Source organism: Scophthalmus maximus, chromosome 19, assembly GCF_022379125.1.
Source record: "Scophthalmus maximus strain ysfricsl-2021 chromosome 19, ASM2237912v1, whole genome shotgun sequence".
Classification (NCBI taxonomy): Eukaryota; Metazoa; Chordata; class Actinopteri; order Pleuronectiformes; family Scophthalmidae; genus Scophthalmus; species Scophthalmus maximus.
In genome coordinates, this window is record NC_061533.1 from 7,153,517 (window position 1) to 7,174,951 (window position 21,435).

General features: G+C 40.7%; 1 protein-coding gene across 1 annotated transcript; it reads right to left on the reverse strand.

Annotated features, from left to right (window-relative positions):
* Nucleotides 1-4,044: 4,044 nt before the first annotated feature.
* Nucleotides 4,045-20,903, reverse strand: ndufs4 (NADH:ubiquinone oxidoreductase subunit S4). The gene is made up of 5 exons (XM_035640898.1): nt 20,750-20,903; nt 18,014-18,092; nt 5,517-5,689; nt 5,273-5,346; nt 4,045-4,257 (listed from the first exon to the last, which is right to left on the reverse strand). Exons 1-5 carry the CDS (start codon nt 20,830-20,832, stop codon nt 4,154-4,156), a joined length of 513 nt encoding a protein of 170 aa, XP_035496791.1. The 5' UTR covers nt 20,833-20,903; the 3' UTR covers nt 4,045-4,153.
* Between the last annotated feature and the right edge of the window lie 532 nt (nt 20,904-21,435).

Genomic DNA, 21,435 nt, shown 5'->3' on the forward strand with positions numbered 1-21,435 from the left:
AATAACGTCTTGGCACGTGTTCAAAACTCAGACTCTCACATCAGGCCTCTGTCCAGCTGCTGAATGGAAGCAGGATGCAGGGGCTGGGTAATGGTCTGTACACTTTCCACCAGGGTGGAGGAGAGAGTTCTTTTTGTTTGGTTTAGTTTTTTAACAACAACAACAAAATAAAAGCGATTCACGGAGGAGCTTTAAGATTTCTGCCTCAATGAAAAACACTACTTCTAGACGATTAACTCCCACAGGAATCATTTCACTTACTATCTGGACACTGTGTTGCACAGGTTCTTGTTTAAAATAATTTATGATTTATGCAAACACGTTGTGCGTCTGGGAGCCACATTTCCCTTTAAGCAACATAAAATGTCAACGCATGATTGAATGAAGTGTAACACCGATTGTGATGTAGGTTTTTTTTTTGTATCTTCCAGCTGGCGAGGCCAATTTTTATAACCCATAGAATCATAAGATATTATGACGCTGTTAGTGACTGAAAACACCATAAAACACTGTAATTATGAGCAGGTGCTGCTGCACTGTACGCTGCACACATCCGTCGTGACAAGTCCTGGACGGTCTGCGGCGGCGAGCGGAAGTACAGTGAGACTATGGAGTGTTGATTAACTACACATGAATTAACTGTGTAATTGATCAACTGTCCTCCTAATAATGTTGATCAGCTCCATGGCTGCTTGTGTTTGCATCTAAAAAAAACAACAAAAGCATCAAACAAAATATCAAAATTATATACATAGGTATATATATATATATATATATCTCTCTTTTCAGAATCACTGTCCAGTTGTTCACACCCAAACAGCGACGGGGTGTAAAAAAAAGAAGCACGGCCGCGGTTTCAACACGAGGCAGAAGAGCAGCTGTGGCGATCGGCGGCCGAGAGAGAGAAGCGCCGCGTTCGCTTCCCACCAGTTTGTACTTCGCAAAAGCTTTGACTGAAGTGAACTTTGACCCCCGAGCACGCCGACCTCCACAACGCGCTTCCAGCGGGACTCTGGCCGCAGCGGTTTAGGCGGTGACACTCCAACTGTAACCGAAAACCTTGGAGGGGGAATCTGGAGTTATGTAAATCTGTTGATAAGAACTTTTTTTTCCACGTTCCACTCCTCACACCCATTCTTCCTTTGAATTTCTCAAATTTACGAAACAAACTGTCAAAACTTTTCACTGGGACAAATTTCCTTTAAGTCATAGCGACATCTGTGAATTTTCCCAACCTAACACTGATTGTGGAAAGAGATGTTGCTGTTGAATTTTTGCAAACAGTAATTTTCCCGCGATATGAGCACCACACACACGTTACTCGTCTCCACTGTATCGCAGCGGCAACAGAAATCCAAGGAAGGCAAACAAAGTTTTAGATCTCGGCCTGGCAAGACACAACTGGGATGATTAAGAAACAGGGATTGTTTTTATTTTTTATACCGGCCCTTTGTGTGGTGATACTACGAAGAAGACGCGAGGTAAAAAACCAGCGGAGGAATATATATATTTTTTTCATTTTGCAGTTCGAGAATAAAGTCGAGATGTCGTCAACATTTTTTTAAAGGTTGAGAGTCAAGTCAAAATAAATCAGGGCGTTTTGTGGATATGTCGAGAGTAATCTTGAAATTGCTGGATGAAAGTCAGGGAAAGTTATGAAACTACCAACGTTGGTGCACGTGACAGCTTCCACGAAATGCCTCATGCACGATGAACTGGTGAAAATGTTCTACAGAGTCAGAGGAAAAGGAAATTCTTATTTTAGCACATGAACACAATGTAGAAATCAGTGTTGGGTCTTTTCAAGAGATCGATCTGTTCAGAAGGAAAAGTCGCAGCTCACCCAACTGTCAGTTTCTCCTCTAACTGGATCTGATGGACAAGAGGAATCAACTTTACTTTCCATAATTTAACTTTTTAAAGTTCTCAAAATGCAGAAAAAGTTGAAAATCTTCCCGTGATTTAATTCGACTTTATTCTCACGATTTTTTTACATCATTTTCAAAATGCAAGAGGAAAATAAATCTTCCTCCCCCTCATGCCTGGCCCCTAATACTAAAACTCATTACAAATAAATGAAAGTATAAAAGTCGAGTTTTGTTTATATGAGCTATGTTTCATTTGGTAACATGATATTTTCTCCCTGCCAACAATTGATGACACCGTTTTAACGGCTCTCAGACGATTAGAACTGTTTGTGCCATCAAACACTGTGGAGTCCATGTTCTTGTCCCGACTGATCAGCGCCGGTGTTCGCGTTGGTTCTGACGATTTCGACGAACAATGCCACAAACTCTCGCTTCACATACATTATTCTGCTTACGGGCCACGACGGGGCGGAATGCTTTCAACTTTTTATGGTACCAACTCGTGCCAAGAGCATTTTTTTTCCGCCGCCGATTCTCTCCGAAGGGGGATTTCAAAGGGGGAAAGGCAACACATGCTGTCATTCATGTCCCGGGCCGTTTCAGATTGGACCATTACGCTCATATCAGGTCGGCGCGTCTGATGTGCCGAGTGACGGAGCAAAATAAATAGCGAGCGCAAGGCTGTGAAAGATTTGCAACGCAGTGCGTTAATTAACGAAGGGCTATACCAATTAGGCGGCCCATGATTGGTGTGTGAATGTCAGCGCAGTCACGCAGCTCGGGACTCAGCGCAGAGGAACACCACTGTTTACTGAACACAAAGACCGTCAACAAGCGCTGGCAGCAGCAAGAACGCTGCCAAGTGTGGACGGAGTCGGGGAGACGAGCACATTTTGCATAGTTCACTATTTTATCGTATAATAAACCATGTGTTTTTATTTACTGTATTATATTTTTGGGCTAATAACTAAATTATGTTCTGGGGTTTTTCAAACCAGTAATGAAAATCAGCCTGTTCTTCACAGAAACATTTACAGACTAATTACAATTTGCACGTTACAGTTTCCTTCACCATATGGAATCTGGCTGCAAAATATCGAATACGTGAAAAAGGATCCTTCGACTTTTGCACATGACTCGACCAGTAGAGCTTAAAGCTACAGTGTGTAATATTTAGAAGAACTATTTTCATCACCTTTGAAAGTTAAATATAGTCACACGAGGTGGACCAGTCCTCCGTTTGAGTCGCCATGTTTGCTATGTGGTGTTGAACACGGTTATTGCACAAAATGGTCCAGAAAACGGCACATTCGCGTTGAATTTTCAGACGCTGAGCGGTGCGCCAGCATAAAGTGTCCCCTGTCAGGTGCTCAGCTGGTTGCGGTTTGCAATTTTACCACCAGATGCTGCTAGAAAAGTACAAAAATTACACACTGGGGTTTTAAATTGTATTTATTTGTTTTTTTTAAAATTATTTTTAATAGTGTAATTTGAGTTCCAGAAAAGTGGAATTGGCATCAGTAAAATGGCAAAAAAATGACCTGGCAACATTTGATTAAATGCTTAAAATAGGGTTAGGGTGCAAACCGCTGCAAACAACCACCGACATGTTGATAAAAGTCTGTTTTTCTAAACGCGACTTTTGTATTTAGAAAAAATTAATTTCAGCGTACATTATCATAAACTGGACATTTTAGGGTTTTTTGAGAAATCCTTCGTCGCAGCGTTAGTATTATGTGCATTTTTAAAACGTCCTGTATCTCCACAAATAAACGGCACCAACTGAATTGAAGTCACATCAACTCTGCAGGTCGTGCTCAATGTTTTTAGGATAAAGCTCTTTAAAGACCAGGTCACCTCACTGCACAGATGTCGTTCTTAACCTTCATCCGAAAGAGAAGAAAAAAAACTGTTCCGAGTTCTTATTTAAATTCCAGTTGTGGCAACAGGTAACAGGATGGAAACAAACACGGGGATAATGTCACTGTCTTTGGCCCACAGATATGTTTACCCCCGTGTTTAAACAGGTTCTAATTGTAATAATATGTTTCCCCTTTGTTCTGCCGTTGCACAACTCTGCCCAGAGGACAAACACTTCATTAATCCGCCCCACCACGTTAGGTAGTCAAGTAATGAGGTGAGTGTTTGAAAAATGAAAGCGATAATGACCCAAATGTTTGGTTTTGGAGGTATATAATTCTGCATTTTTTATTGACAAGGATGAATACAGGTCTGCTGCGGGGACAGAGCGAGGTCAAGCCGACTAACAGATGTGTGTCTTCAGTTTACTTTGCGGACCTCCTGGTCCTTTTGTCCCAGGAGAAGTTGGCGCCGTAGGATTTCACCCGGGGCTTCGAGGTCCTCTTCTCTGTGACGTCGTAGCTCCAACCTGAAGAAACAAAAAAAAAAAAAACACAAAAACAAAACATGATCAGAGTAAGTGATGGGGGGGCGATAATGTCACGTATATTCACTTTGGCTGGGTTCCAACCACGATGAGGTGTTTCGTAGACATCAACAGGCTGTGGAGTCAGAACTGCACTAATCGCTTTCATGGTGCAATAAACACAGTACGCCAGTTTCCTCTGCTCAGTTTCAACAAACTTTCCCAGATGGTTCCATTCTCTCTCTCTCTCTCTCTCTCTCGGCAAAGCGAACTTTCTGTGGAAGTATCGCTGAACAGAAAACTACCTCGGCCACGTTTGATTCTAACTAACATTCAATGATTCTGTTGGCCCCGTCAGAAGAATTCTCTTTATGTTTTATTGCTTGATTTTCTAATGAGGCCCACATATTGTGATCAGGTGTTCTCTTGTTGCAGTGCAGCTGTTTGAAATGCGATCGCCCGACAAGAGATTTCAGAAAAGTTTAATAAGCAGTGAACGTTTTAAAAAGGGAATATTGTCATTATCCAAAGAGTATGATGGTGTCTTTTGAGTTTATCTTCAAGAATCTGATCACCAGTTTTATCTTTTGGCCACTAATCATATTCAAAGTGTTAAAGGTAGAAAGTTCTGTTTCCCGACTTTTCATATCTGGTTTCTAGAATGGAATTTCTTATTTATCCGAAGTACAATACAATAAAAAAAACAACAACAACAAAAAAAAAAAAACTGTGATGCTACACCGGACTCCATTTCGGGCCAAAGTGCACATTGATTTCATTCAAGATTTAATCTAGTTACTTCTGCAGCAAATTTACTCATAAAAAACTGTCTGTTCATTCAATTTCGGTAAAGCTCAAAGGGGACGGTGTGCGTCACGACACCATTTTGTCCTTTTTAATACAGAACTGACAGGCTATAATTATTGAAGGCATTGCTTTTTATGTAAAAAAATTATATCATATCATGCTTTAAACAATAAGATCTGTCTAAAAATCCCAAAATTCGTTGGTTTCGTACCATTTTTCTCAGCGAAGGCGATGGCGTCCTCCTTGGAGGAGAACGAGAGCAGCATGTTGGACAAGGGATCGGCCCTGAGAGGCAGAAACAGCCGTAAGCTTCACAGTGATCACATCGCCAGAGTACAATATCATGAGAAGTGATTTTATTAAAAGCAAAAACAAAGAAAAGAAGTTTAATTTGAGCTCATGTTGTTATAGAAACCAGCAGGTGGGGGGGGGGGGGGGGGGGGGGGGGTTCTTACGTCGAGGCCCAGCCCATCAGGGGGTTCTCCCAGCGCTCCCTGGTGTCAAAGTCCATCTTCCACTTCTTGGTGCTGTTGCCTCCCGACTGCATGGCCGTCCTCGCCGGCACAAAGATGTGAACCTTGCGCGTTTTGATGTGCTCTTCTGGGACCCCGGTCACGGTGGAGATGTCCTGTAGGGGCAAACGGAGAGGAGACGCAGAGTCAGACTGGACAACACAAACTAATTATATGCACACACAGCACATAATGCTGAACCAGTAAAAAAAAAAAAGAAAAGAAAAGAAAAGTTCTATAATCAAGTCTGACCTCATTTAATTGCACTTAAAGGGGCAGTAAGAGATTTTAATCAAAAAGTTGGTTAAATTGAGCAAATATTTCTTCTCGTGCGACGTCAAAAATATCCAGTTAAAACAAACAATCTTTCTACAAAATCACTTACGTCAATTACGATCACATAAAATACTGCAACCATTTTCATTATTGATTAATCGCATTATTTACTCAATTTATAAATTAATCCCTCTTAGGAAATGGTGAAAGGGAATATTTTTTGTTTAATTACCACACACACATCATATCAGCATATATAATATAACATATATGCTATATATATAAAAATGTATATTTGCTGCTCTTATCCCATTTTACAAACGAGTGCTACAATAGCGACTGGTTTGCAAACATTTTTGTGAAGTAATACATCGGCCTTCTGTAAATCCACAGTGAATACTGGGGTTATTTTTAAACGTGCATCATCTTCGTAAGCGTTGAACTTAAAGGAGGGTTCAGCTGAGCTGTCAAGACGAATCCTAAAACGCAGTCAAACTTCAGTTTTTATGCTTCCATGTGTATGAAATTAACAAATTGACGTTTCTGGTCGCGGACCAGCCCCCGGGTTTCTTCCAGGACAAGTCTGACTTTCATTTGACTTGGTGACTGATGATGTCTTTTTTTTCTTTCCCTGCAAAGAATAAAAAGGTCCACGCTGCAAAGATGAATGTGTGTGCATTCGTTGAGGAAGGGTCAACTGAGAGTTAGCTGGCGGGTGTTAAAAAATACAACCTCGCGCTCTGACAGCATGTTCTTATGTCAGAGAAACGGGGTTAGGAAAATATTCGGTGGCTATAAAAAGTACTTAGGCAATCAGCTACACGGTGTTTTATATTTTTGTACTTTCACGTCGATCTGTGGAGATTTATTTTCACTTTAAAATACCTGAGAAAAAGCTAAAACACATCTTCAGTGTCAGAAGAAAAAAACCAACAATAAAATATAAAAAATCCAAGGAGTGAACACTTTTTATAGGCACTGTAAAATAAAACTCAAAGTTTGGATTGTATTTTTATCGTCCCTGTGATCTGATGCTCACTCAGTGGGCAGTTGTCTCTCTGCCAGCGCAGCTGTTACAACTACTTATAAATCGTCCCGGTGCTTTAACCTGTCAGAAGTTTGCTTTTTTAAAAATATGTTGCTGGTAAATGTCCATCAGCTTTTAATGGGCTGTGTATTTTTTTTCAGGCAACAGTTCAATAATTTGCATTTTTTGGTTATTTTGGATTATTTTTTTATGAATAACAACATTATCAAAAAAATAAGAAGAAACCATAGATTACACGAGGAAAAGTTGAATTACGCTGACAAAAAAAGAAAACAGGAAAAGAAGATGTATATTTTTATCCATACACATTTGCATTGAGCTGTGTGGTATTAATGATTAATACTTCTATTTATTTCAGACAGTATCAGAAAGTAGGCCATTGTGACTGGCAGAGGAGGAAGAGGAGGAGGAGGAGGGGCCTCTGGGTGCACTAAATGCATATTCCTGAGCAACTGGAGCCCCTTCAGGCTCCTATCAAGGATCTGGCCCAATTCTCCGGGGAATTAGCAAACAAGCGATGGGAAGTCGCTGACAAAACCCCGGCGAACCTCCTAGCGTGCACGCAGCAGCCACCCAAGACTGAGGAGGGCCGTCCAGGGTGCTTCTCCTTTCACGGCAAAGAATTTTACACATTTCAATGGCGGTTACAACTTCAAAGAATCAATTTTTTTTCATCCTCGGCCGTCATCTGCCAGTTGATTTGTAGAAAGGGGGGTCGCTTTGCGTGAACCTCGACACAAAAGCTCTCCTCTCCCTGGGCGAAGGAGCTCTCGGTGGAATTTAAACCTCGGAAATTACAGGTCCAATTGCGTAACTGCGGCTTGTTTCAGGGAAATATCTTATGCCATGCTAAAGCGAGACCAGGCCGAATTTAATCATAAACAAGATCTGCACATTGAAAAGATTGTTAAAATGAAAGGGAAAAGATGAACAAAAGGGAGGGGGGAGAAAAATTTCACAAGTGCTCGGTAATTATTTCCGGCTGCCCTATCTACTTAACCTTGACAATTCCCTCTTGTCAGAGAAAGGAGGAAAACATGTTCTCTTCACCCAAAGGGGGTAACGGTGGACGGCTCACGACGAAAGTCTGAGTCTGCCGCAGGATATCGGTTAAAAAATGTTTCTCTCACTAAGGATACGTGTTTTTATTTTCAATGAATAATGTTCAAAATACCTGTTCTCCAGAAACAAGGTTAGAAAAATTTCCTGAAAACAAAACTTGGACCAAAACACATTTAGAGTTTGGGGGGGGAGGTAAATAGAACTTCCCATCAGAATCATTTAGTAGTTCTGGGTGATAGATGCATGAAAATCCCACTCTGAGACACGTTAGAAATTATACCCATGGGATTAGCAAGCCAGACGAGGGTTACGCATATGTACATTACGCAAACCACAACTGACACATGAGGCCCATGTATGGTAAACTGGTCGCTTCGTGAACGAGGGAGGATGTGTCAAAACCAAAAAACTCGTTCATTATCTTGCATTGTTTGCAAACAAATATGAAGTCTAGACTCCTATGATACTCGCACACATTACACTAGGAAGCTAGGAGGGTTATAGGCATAACAGACTCGCCCACAATTACCCGGATTCACAAAAGGAACGATTGTGGCTGGAATGCGGTGTGTTCCCAGGAAGACTAGAGCGGGCCGTCACAAAAGGAAAACCCACACGGTGGGCACTTTTTCTTCTGCCATGTACAGGAAGCAAAATGAGAACTATCAAGTTTGACACTATTCACAGGGCCTTCACGGGGCCCGACAATACCTGGCTGGGCAGACAGAATGCAGGGCTTAGGGAAGGGGGAGGAGGGGAAAGGGCTGGCAAAGTCTCCGTCACGTGAAAGCGTGTCGACATTTCTGACACCTCCAGGCTACGTGCCAAATAAAGAGCACTAGGGGCTTGTCGGTGTGGGGCCGCCGGGCCCACCAGAATGCTGAAAGCTGGTCCCCCTAATTCTCCAGCAGAGAGGATTTCTCTGTAAACAAGGGGGGGAAAGTCTCAATGTGCTCAAGTGTAAAACTGTAGGAATTAATAAGAAGGGGAAAAAAGTATAAAGAACATTTACTTTCTCGGGGGGAATTGAGGTGCAAAATGCCTCTGATTAAAACGGATGAATGTGAATGAAACTGGTAATTTCACATCTTGGTCATAATTTATCTCCAGAAAACAAAATGCTCTTCTGCAAGTTCAGATTAAACAGATCCATGAGTTTCAAAAGTTTATTTGGATAAAGTTGATCTGAGCCTTATCCAAAGCTCTGCACATAGATTTTATATTAGGGCTGCAACTAAGTATTTTTTTAATAATCCATTAATCTTTCGATTATTTTCTCGATTAATCGATTAAGTTGTTTGGTCTATAAAATGGTACAAAACCCCACAATGGTTTTTTGTTTTGTCCAAACACCAAATATATTTACTTTAGAGCATAGAAAACCAGAAAATATTCACATTTAAGAAGCTGAAATCATTTTTCTCGATAAAAAACTACTACCGATTAATCGATTATCAAAGTTGGCGATTGATTTAGTAATCTAGTTACTCCTGTCATATAGTATATAAACTATATGACAGGATTTTACAACTGTCAAAAGTTTCTCACTTGCCAATTTTTTCTCAACGTTAACAGTAGAAATACTGTGCTGAGGTAAAAAAGTATTGCTAAAATTGTTTTAATTAATTTTTTCCCACATCAATCTTCACTCAATACCACATAACGACAAACGAAAACTGAATTTTACATATATTTGCTACTTTATTAAAAGGAATAACTGAAAACTACGACACTTAAACAGGTGCCCCATCCACCATCCGTCATAAACTATGAAGAAAAATAAAAGATATATCAATAGTTTTATACATGTATTTCTTTTATAGACATTTTAAAACGACTAATGGTTTTCACAGGGTACTTATCATACACTACACGCGAAACCCTTTTAAGCTTAATTGAATAATTATGTCAATACAAAGTTTGAAGAAATATGAGCCAGTTAAGTGAAATAAAAGGCAACACAAGGCTGCTGACTTGGCAAATCTTGCAAGGAAGTGTGTTTTAAAGGAACGTGCAGATTTTTTCTTGAAACACGCCAATGTTATTCCAGAGCAAGTTCCATCCAACTGGAAAAAATTCAACTCACGCCAACAGTGAAGGTTTTCCATCATGTCAATGTGAAGGTCATCCGTCACATTTGGCTTTTTGTTGAACGTTGTCGTGGTCAAGTTGCCAGTAAAGTTGCGATATTATTATTGAAAGGTTATATCTGGAAGAAACGATGCGGCACAACGGGTGTTTGCACATGAACGTCCACGGAGGAAGTGTGTCCTGACACAATGACTTTCAATTGCAAACAACAGTTAATGAATTTTGAGGCGTGCAGTTACTGAAGCTAGCGTAGTTTTGCTAACGTTAGTTAATGTGGATGTGGGACAGCTCAACTGGTACCACAACCTGGCCGTTTAGGGCTATTTTGACTTTTAATCTCGACATTTCCACTTTAATCTAGACAATTCCACTTTAGTCTCGACATTTCAACTTTATTCTGGACATTTCAATTTTATTCTCGAAATGTTGAATAAATAAATAAAATATTCCTCATATTTTTTTTTTCTTATTCCTGGCCCTAATACTCTTCCGTATGCGAGAACAGTGGAGCGCGCCATAAGACTGCTGAAAAGAAATTATATTCTTCCAAATGCCATGACATGAACGTAATACAATGTGCAAATTCCTTTTACAGTCGGCAACATTGTCAAGGCTTGCTTTGTGTGCTGCACAACATTTCGATCAAAAAAGGGCAAGACAGCTCTGACGCCTAGGACGAGAGTCAATATCACACAACCAGTTAAGGAATTTGTTCTCTCAAATATTGTAATTGTGGATATTTTTTTGCAGATGTTTTCAAATAAGACCATTTCCTTTGAATTAACTGGTTTGCTCTTTAAACGAGGCAGACTTTGCCAGAGCTTGGACATGCTCCTTATCTTACCACTTATAGTTGATCAAATCTTCTATTTCTGCGTCTAGACTGTTTTTATTTTTTCATAGTCTTCTTTGATGTCTTCATCTAGGCAGACAGAAATTAAGTGACATTTTTGCAACTTTAAAGGGAAGCTGGTTCTTTGTAAACTTCACATGGACCAACACATGCCTGATATATCAAGTTAAGTCTGGGAAAAACAAGTGTAACGATTGATAAATACCAAGTTTTGTAGATTCTACAATTTCTTTGTATGAATTGCTTTTCTCTGCCTTGATGAGCAAGGGCCTAGGATTCTTCTCATGGTGCATTCACAGCAACACAACACAAATTTTTTGTTTATATCTGCGGTTTACTCCCTGGAATCTGCATTGGTTGGTCTCTAATTTGAACGAATCCTAGCCATTTCTGTCCCCGTATCATTTAGCATATATCTTGTCAGTTTCCCGATGATTTGCAGGTGAATGTCCACCTTTCCTGCAGTTACATTTCCCAGTTTGTACAGTGGAAATATTAAACACATTTTTTCACCCCAGCTCAAAAGGTATAATAATATGGTCTCTCCATTCTTTTTATATGATTTGCAGATTTGGTCCAAATGAAAGCGAGGTCGAAGGTTTGTCAAGGTATTTCCGTGCATTTCTGTGACGGAAATGATACGTGCCAAGAGAATAAATGTAATTTACCATAAAAAAAATGGTTTGCCAATGAGAAAACATTACTTTTTGGATGCTTACTTTGAGAAAATGACCAAGTAAAACAATAAAATACGTATGAAAACACTTTAAGCATTTTTAAAGCTTTGAATGGTGCTTAATTCTGGGGGACTGGAAGATTAAGATTTCCTTCAAATACATTTAAACGCACCAAGCACCTATAGGCCCACAGAAAACCTAGGGAAAACCCTGAAACAATTATTTGATCAACGAAGAATTATCTCTAACCAATTTTAATAAATTATTTTTTGATTAACTGACTGATCATTTGGTCCATAAAATTTCAGAAAACAGTGAAAATCATCCATTGCAACTTCCAAAAACTTCCAATTAATAGAAATCATAACAAACAGATGAATAAATAATGTAAATAATCATTATTTACGGACATATGCGTAATAAAATCCTAGCAAAATAACCCAGTCAGATTGACCAAACACTACACGTTAGTACATCTAAACGGATGTTTGAGTGTAGTTTCCTGTTAGTACTGTAACAAAATAGACAAACTAAATAAACAAAGGATGACTGTGCACAACTGACGCGGACAAACTACATCACCAGCACCTTGTTACAGATGTCGGCGGACGACGTGAAAGTCGAGACACGAGTACGGTGCATCGTGGCCCCGAACGCCCATATGACAAAAAACTGGGAGCCAGGGAGGGGTCATGAGGTCAGTCAAGCTGAATCATGTTGAGTCAGCATGTGGTGAAAGCCCGACCACATCACCCTTAACCCCCCACTGTCCGCCCCACACCCAGACCGGGAGCCTCACTCAACAGCCACCGCCGGTTCCCACCTTCAGACGCCTTTGAAGTGGAAAAAGCGTGCCAATTACTGATTGGACATAGGGGGGGCGTCTCTAATAGAAACAAATATTATGTTGCTTGCTCATGTGAGGGGGAGTGGTTCAACTCTGGAGAACAAGGAGCAGCTGGCACGAGGGTCATCTCGAATCTCACGTTACACATACCGGCGAGGATCGGAAAAGAGGGAGGGTAGAGGAGAAGGTCGTTTGTGAATATGTCTGGATGCAGACACACTTGATTGTTCGTGTGTTGTACAGCATCTCAAAGGCGCAACATAAAATGGTGAAAAATGTCGACCGTGTTTCCCAAAACTCAAGATGATGGATTTTTTTTGTCCACACACCAAAGATATTCAGTTTACTGTCATAGAGGAGGAAAAAACACCTGAAAATACTCACATTTAAGAAGCTGAAATGATAGAATTCTGACTCCCCCCCCCCATAAAAACTACTTGAACCGATAAATCAATTATCAAAATAGTTGCTGGTTAATTCAGTAGTCGATTACTAATCGATTCATCGATTAACTGTGGAAGGTCTAAATTACTATGATAATTTATCAAGCCTAAATACCCCACCACCCCCCCAAAAAAAGTTTTCAGTTCGTCAAATTTAAGGATGTTGCTGCTTTTCTTAATAATATGAGAATGAAAATAATCTTTAAGGAATTATGCAATAAAACACATTATTTAGCATGATTATTAACATTACTCGTCTCTGTATGTCAGCTGGGTTTGTCTCCAGCCCCCCCGCGACCCTTAAGTGGATTAAGCGGTAGACGATGGATGGATGGATTAACATTACCCATTAATCTAACATTTATTTTCTGAATTAGTCAATTAATTAATTGGTTGACAATAATGCCAGCAAATTATGACATGTGGCCATTATGTCAGTTTTTTATCCTAAAATAAAAAATAAGAGCTGCTAGTTAGCAACCAATAAATAAATGGACGTGTAAGCAAACAGGAGAAGCAAACCTTTTCTTTTATTTAATCGGCTGTGCAAACACAACACTTTGCAGCTCGACACCCACTGAAAGTCCGCAGCACTGTGACAGGGCTGAGAAGTCCTCTTAAGAGGCTTAGACTCTATGGACGAGAGTGTTAACGAATGAAATACTATTTAGTGGATGATACATAATGAAGCCTCTTGTCTAGCACTCTTCAAAGAACCAACATCCTCTGACCCTCTACTCCAAACTTGAGCCGAGAGATTTTTTTTTTTTTTGCATAAGCGCGCCGTATGAAAGGGCAACCAGACAAAACAGACACTTAAGTTGTCTATGTGCGAAGGAGGGAGGACGGGTGGGAGAGGAGGATGAGAGGAGGGGGTGGGGTGGGGTGGTGAATGTGGTCTGCTCCACTGTAGGTCACTCTGTCTGAGGCCAGACAGGCTTAGAGAATGTACACCGCTGCACTGCAGACTTAGACTCCTTGAGCTAAATTTATCCTCATAGTTAGGATTTTATATTGTAACCGTGTCTCCGTTGTCCTACACGCTGATTTTCTAACTATTTGAAAGCAAACACCCGTTTGAGGTTGCAGTAGCTGAGAGTTCTCTGCCCAAGGACAGTGGGCAAACGTGTTTGGCAGAAATCGAGTTCTTGAGTGACACCGAGCGAACAGGTGTGTCCAACCAAACGGGAGTGATGGTGCACCGAGAGGATCGGGTGTTCACCAGCTTCCTCTGGATGTTTTCTACATCAGGGTATTTCCTGATTGTTGCATTATAAGTCTTGACTGACACATTTGGGGAATTTCAATCTGACTTCCAATTTTACGTCTTCAACAACCTGCCTTCAAACTCAACTAACTTACCACAATCAAAACCCACATCTTTGGTCCAGATGTGACGTTACTTGTGGAGCACGCACTTGGCCTCTAAATTTGCAAGAAACCGAAGATTTCAGATTAGCAAACCCAAGACATCCAGAATTGTATGGGCCAACCAATTTCATACTCTCTTCCTCTCCCCGTCTTTCCTCCATCCGTCCCCCCCTCAATTCCCTGCTCTCTAATAACTGTCCTCCTCTGTCTCATAAAACCCTAGTGCCTTTAGAGAACTCAATAACGAGACTTCACAAGCGCTTTAAGATTAAGGTGTTGCCTTTATGTGGCGAGAGGGAGAGCGGACTTGGCCACGGCTGGAGGCCGGAGCAGACACGGAGACACTCGAGCACAAGTGGGGGGGGTATTGTATTATCACATATTGAAGCAGCTGCTAAAGGTTAAAACTGCAGTTGTTTTCTGCAAGAGGCCAAAGAGTACAGCTAAAAGGCCCCGACTCTAATTGAGGGAGGTCACAGACATTACGTGTAAAGCGGTGTATCAGTGGCCAGCCAGCTGGACCCTGGGAGCTGCCCAGCATGCTTAATCAAACAGTAATTACAAACAAAAGCGGGTCGGCATGGGCACTCGAGGGGACAGTTCTGGGCACTGGAGCTCCATCACGCAGGTCTTTTCATTTGAAATTTAGACAATGTCTTCAAAGGTTTGCTCATAAAAAATACAAAAAATTGTCATCATTCTCGTCGTGGGCTTTTAAAATGCGAGGGAAAGAAATTGAATCTGCCAACATCCGCAGTAAAGCTGCAACAAACTATTTCATTATTGAATCCCCTAATAACAGGCTGGAGAAACAATAAATTGTTTGGTCAATGAAATAACAAGAGGGCCCATCTAATTTCCTTCATCAATTTTTTTCTTCCCCGTCGATGAGTTGAAAACTCTAAAGAGACTTGATTTGCAATTCTTACACTTTTAAAAACAAGAACTGGGGAATGTTTGACATTTTAAGTTAAGAAAAAAGACCTTAAACCTGATATGATTTTTTTGCCCACTTGGGAGCAGCGTAAACATCCTTAGCTCATGTTTCTGTCCCCACTATCTCCTGCGGTAAAATATGTAACTTTAACTGATAAAACATTGACTACGTTCACCAGCTGGTCAATAACATTGCCTACAGTTTGGTGCACGGTGGGTTTATCTGAGCTTTCTCTTTAACCGAACACCGATGAGAGTGAAAACCAAAACTACAGCCTGCAGTAAAAAAGTCCACAAATGCCATTAAAAAAATCATCTTCACCGGATTTGTTCTTACTTTTCAACTGCGGAACATTCTTGCCCTTCAAAGTTTGTCTGCAACGGATACTGTAGAGACACAAGTTCCTGTGAGGTTTGCATTTTTTGGTCAGACGAGAACTAAGGACAGGATAATGAGTGTCACACACATATTGTCAGACAGAGCTTTTGGAGTGAATTCAAAATATCTTTTGCCCAGGCCAAAATGCAACCTCATCTAAATGGGGGTAATTCAGAAACGTTCACTCCACATCAAGTGGCACACCACTTTTTTTCCTCCTCCGTCTGCTCGAGGGAGACAGCGTGCGATCCTGGCATAACCTCGCAGCGGATCGAGATCGGCGTTTGATTGGTCTAACCGGAAGGCAATTCACACTTATTGACAGCCCGATGAATGTCTAGCGTGCTGACATGCGCTGAATGCCCAAAAGGGAGAGTGCTCTCGTTGCCCTCTTCCATGTGAGACAGAGACCACTGTACTGTAAACAGCTGAGGCCTCTCTCTCTGTCCTGTCTGGGTAGACATTAGAGCACTTCCCGCCGTCGCCAGCAACAGCACGCCACAAAGGAACCTCTGTGGCCAACAACACTGAAGTGGCCACTGTCTTTTTTCGTGAGTCTCAGGGTGTCTCAAACTTTTTTTTCATGCAAGCTTCTTCCCCCCCTCACCACTTTTTAGAGGCCCTTTTTTCCCCCTCTTCTCCTCTGCTGTTCCTCTCAGTGGCCCCTACAGTGAGGACAGAGACAGACACTCCGCCCAGCCAAAGGTTTGTCTGCCAGTATGGTCAGCTTTGGTCTGGGACAAAAGCGCACTGACACTGCCCACTCACAGCAACCCCCCCCCCCCCAAAACAAGTCCACAACAGACTCCCACATTCACCCTAAAACTCCCTCGTGCTTCGTTATCGTCTATCTCCATCGTGTTTTAATGACAAAGCATTCACTTCAAAGATCCCTCTTTGTATTGTACAGTTGGTACATCGCTAACCTTGGCCACTTCAAATGCACACTTATCGATGTTTAGACTGCAGCTTTAGCATGTGATAAAACATGCACCGAGGACCGGCGGGACTATTTTACACACTACTTGACAAGTGGAGTAACTGTTCAGAGAAAGTCTCCCAACTGCTGGTTAAAAGGAGAAAAAAATGGATTTTATCATTCAGTGCATGTGCTTAATCGAGTTACAGTCGGGTTTGGCAGTAAGTGTCAAACTTTCATCATCATGTATATGAGAAGCTATCAAAAAACTGTTTCTTAATCAGGGCAGTGGACTGGAGATACAGGGATTTTTCCAGCAAAAGAGATATTTACATTTGTAAAGCTTCGAAGCTTCAAAACACTAATCAATTGATATAAAAAAATGGCATTTATGCTTCTGCTGCATGAATTTGGTTTTCATTTTTTTTGTACCTTTGTCTCCTCCGTAGTGAGTCCAACAATTCTATGGGAGTGAACTGTTGAATCAGTGGGGTACTCTTTAGACTGTATTTAGTATTGACAGTACAAAAGAACAGCTATATTATGAAAATGAAGAAAACAGATCATTGTGGACAAAATCCGGCTGTTGGATATAAGTCACCAACTGAACTAGATAATCAAGAAACACCTCACAGATTTAAGACGCCAGTGGAGACAGCAAAGTCCAACCTGTGCACTCTTCATTTGAAAGTGTCCGTAAGGACACGTTGTGGAAGTAGAGGATAAAATGGAGCTGGTTAAAACCTGTACATTGTGCAAGCTCAGTTGTGTCTGTAGAGGCAATGCAACTAACAAGTAAATCAACCTGCTGTTTGCTGATGCCAAACAAAGTAACCTTCGGGCAAGTGTCAAAGCTTTCCACGCCCCAGAGAGAGCAAAATAAATCACCGGTGTTTATGTGAATGATTGCTGGATTTAGGCTCAGTCTTGTACAACGCCCATTCATATCTGTGCCATCTCAGCCAAAAGATTCCATCTGTCTCCAATCAGGCAGCGCTCAAACATTATTTGAGTAGCTGCTGCAACATAGCCACTGGAATCCATGCTGCTTTCTGCTGTTCACTAGTTTGTGGTGCATTAGCCGTGTTGAATGGGGGACACACCAGAAGAAAACAAAACAAAACAGAAAACTTGGGTTGGGGCTTCCATTGTTGGGGGGGGTGACCCCTATAAAATGGCAGGGGAAACATTGGATATTAATGTTTGTTTTTGAATTTGAAATGAGAGTGGATCTTAACTTGATATCAAAGATGATGATATCATGATATCATGTCATATTAAAGTGAATTTTCACCTAAACTTCACTTAGTAAACTATTTGATAGCTGCAGTAGCTCTTTTATATAATCTGTAACTGTGAGCACTCACTGACCTACCAAAATGATAACATTCGTCACTACTATCATATTGTCACAAAAGCCCACTGTCCAGTACAAACTCATTCTGGCAACGAACAAGGAGAGTTTTTTAAACACATTTTCCAGGAAAGTAATTTGAGGACAGCAGATCAGGTCGTGTTGAACGGGCAGCGATCCTTACCAATTTCTCATCAACTGTAATAAGTTGCGTGTCTTGTCCTGGTTTCTCTGCCAGCCTAGATGTTGATGTGCTTGTAGACCTGAAAACCATTAGACAGACATTACATGCAAAGCACAAAACACCACACAAGCAACAAAGAAGGAAAAGACCCCCCCCCCCCAAAAAAAAAATAAGTTACACACTGCAAACACTGACTATCTTGGAAGAAATGATGGGGCAAGGATATAGTGAAAAGGAAGTGACGAGGAGTGAATCCCACCGCCACATATTAGTTCTGTCTGGTGAATCTCTGGCAGACTGTCGCTCTCATCCTAATGACAGGACGTGCTTAATGTTGGCTGTGGTCAACTGTCAGGCGAGGACTGTGTAGCTCTTTGTGAGTGTGCAGCCGTGTCCTGTCACAAAACAGTAATGTGCCATCATGGCTCAGCCCAGGAAGGGCTATTATAGATAATCACATTCCAGATAATGCCCAGATAATCAGAGTTTTATCTATTTCAAGCGTACAATTTTATCCTACAAATGTCCCCTACTGTCTCATATTGCTACTTAAAACATAGAAGGTGTTCTACGTTAATAGTTGAGTCCGTTGTATGAATCCCTGCAGACTGCTCTCACTTGCAGAAAAGAGAGGAGTTTCATTACATAACTCTTTCCTTGTCTTATCAACCACTCAAAGTGCTTTACACTACATGCTACATAAAGTGAACCACTGTATGTGATCTGCAAATAGAGTAGATGACTGATACAGCAAATGCTTGCTTTCTTGCTCAGGGGTAAAAAAAAAACCTCTACTCTTAAAACAGTTTGTAATTTCTTAAACTATTCATCTGCCCTTTTCTTAAAGTGCAAAAGGTTTTTTTATGCCAAGGATTCTTAGCCAGCTAACTGTCTTAACAATTAAAAGCTTCTCTTTCTTATCTTCAGTATCTTTATCAACTCACATTTCGGCAGTTCAAAGTGCCGATTTGGAAATGGAATTGTCACTTGGACAACGCTGTGTATCTCTTGGTTGAGAAAGGCAATCAAACCTGTCAACTATTATTTAATGATCTCAACTTGTGCAGGATGAGGCCAATGTCAAATTATATAAAAAGCTATAAACAAAGCCGTCATGTGCAACGTGATAAGAATCCCAGAATGCTTCATTTCACGAAGAGAATAAAAACCTAAAACTTAGTATGAAAAACTGTTGGATGCCCTTGATCAATAACTACCATTTGAAGAAAGTCATTACGCGACAAGAAATATTCGACAGTGTTAAGATTCCTCTGCAGAAAAAGATCACTATCCAAGAAGCAATACAATTTGCAGCCTTATGCATCAATATAGTTGAACGAATCATTAATTATGATGGTATATTATGTTACCTGAAACCAACTGTAACTGTAGTTAGAGATAAACAAACAAAATAAAACACTAATATTTTCAGTTAATATCTCAACATTATCGATGACTTTATTTTTCCAGATGCTTTTCCCCAAAATATTATATCTTTACTAAAAATCATGTAGATAATAAAATCCCTCAAATCTTGATATGATTGACCAGCAAATGATTGAACTGATCACTTTATTCAACTTGTCAGTCAAATGATATTAGAAAACCTTACATTGCAGTATCAGAAGTTTCTTTTTAAGTTGTGTATCATCAAGTTTATTTAATTTTCTTTTGATTGAATAATCAATGATTCAACATAATTGTTGCAGCTTTATATGGTATCAAATTGAGACTATACACCCAACCCCAAGTGTGCTTTCCTATACCGTGTAAATATTAAAAGCAAAAAAAAAAACATTTCTTGACACCAGGACAAATTACTGTCGCTGTTTTGAAGGCGACTGCCTTAACCGCCGGCCATGTTTATGATTTAAGATAAAGATCAACTGAGCCTTGATGGTTGGTCGTTGTGGGATAACGTTTTGGAGCAGCACGGCAGCAAAGAGGTCAAGAGGAGCAGTGTGGAGATGGACACATTTGTGCAAAAAACAAAAACAAAGGCAGAAACCATAAGAGACTAACAACTAACAACTAAATACAAGGCATAACTTTTGCCACAGTTCACAAGATATTGTGCATTTGTCAACAACGACAACAAATCAGAGAAGAAAAGAATATGTCCAGTAATGAAACATATTACACACATCTAACTTCATAACATAATACAGAGACGTGTGAATTACTGCAAGAAACCCATCGTTTTGGTTTGACGCCATTTTGTTAGCTTCCTTGCAGCTATGTTTTAGCTTCTTTAGCGTCATTTCTTCCGGTGAAGTCGGTTAATAGAAGTCGTTTTAACAACTGTCCGAGTTACAGCAGTGTGTATAACACAGTGCATCTGTGGAGCAGTGAGCGACGTTGAGCCTCGTTGGCTGTTAAACTGATTTCGACCCAGACTAGTTGGACCTAGCATTAGCTAGGTAGCATGCTAACTGACTGTTGTAAGGACACGGGGTGACACCGACGTTTGCCGATGTCCTTGTCACTTTAAACATGCGAGCAAAAAACGGACTTGAATGTATAAACTTACACCATGTTTCCAATAAAGAGCGGGGGAGTTTAAACATGCTTTATTCACGTGGCGTGTCCTTTGACGCTAGTTAGCTTGTTAGCATGTGAATGCCAGACGCCTCTTTGCCTCGACTTCAGTCGAATTGGAGTTAAATAATTCGCTGTAAATGGCTCAGAGTAACACGCACGTGTAGAAAACTACTAAATAACCAATGTGAAATTTACCTGATAGGATTCAGGAACATTCTACAGGCGGTTTTGATCACAGCTACACGGCCCGAGCCGAGGAGTGACATTGAAGACGCCATGACTGTTGTCAACAATGACGTACGGCAGCCGCGAAGGAACAAACAGTGCGAGCGGCTGACGAAGGCGGCAGCTGGCAGAGAGACGAAGATGGAGGAAACGATGATGGAGGAAACGACGCCAGCAACTGAAATGACTTTACATGGATTTGCCACATACAGCGAGACATGTGCAGACATATCCAGCGTCTGTTCACGCTATTTATGATATGAATGATGAGGGTCTTGACAGACAGAAGCACAGCACACCCAAAGGAAAACTTTACCGATTAAAAAATGGCTTCACCCCCCCAAAAAAGCTTATAATTGCAGTTCTTCCCCTTTCGTGTATTTTTGCTTGCTTTACTACGTCTGATCAAATGTTATTAATCAATTAAATCAAAGTTGATTAAACTTGGCTGCTTTACAAAAAAAAAAATTGCAAGCGTACCTATCCCTGTCTAATTGGTTTTTGATGACTTAAAGTTGATGTTTAAAGTTTTTCCATTAGATGTTGCAAATATATTTTACAATTTTAAATGCATATTGCACGTATATGAATAGTATAGATGACGTGAATATAAATGCACAGCAGTTCATGCAAGTGTTGTAGGGATAGAACATTAT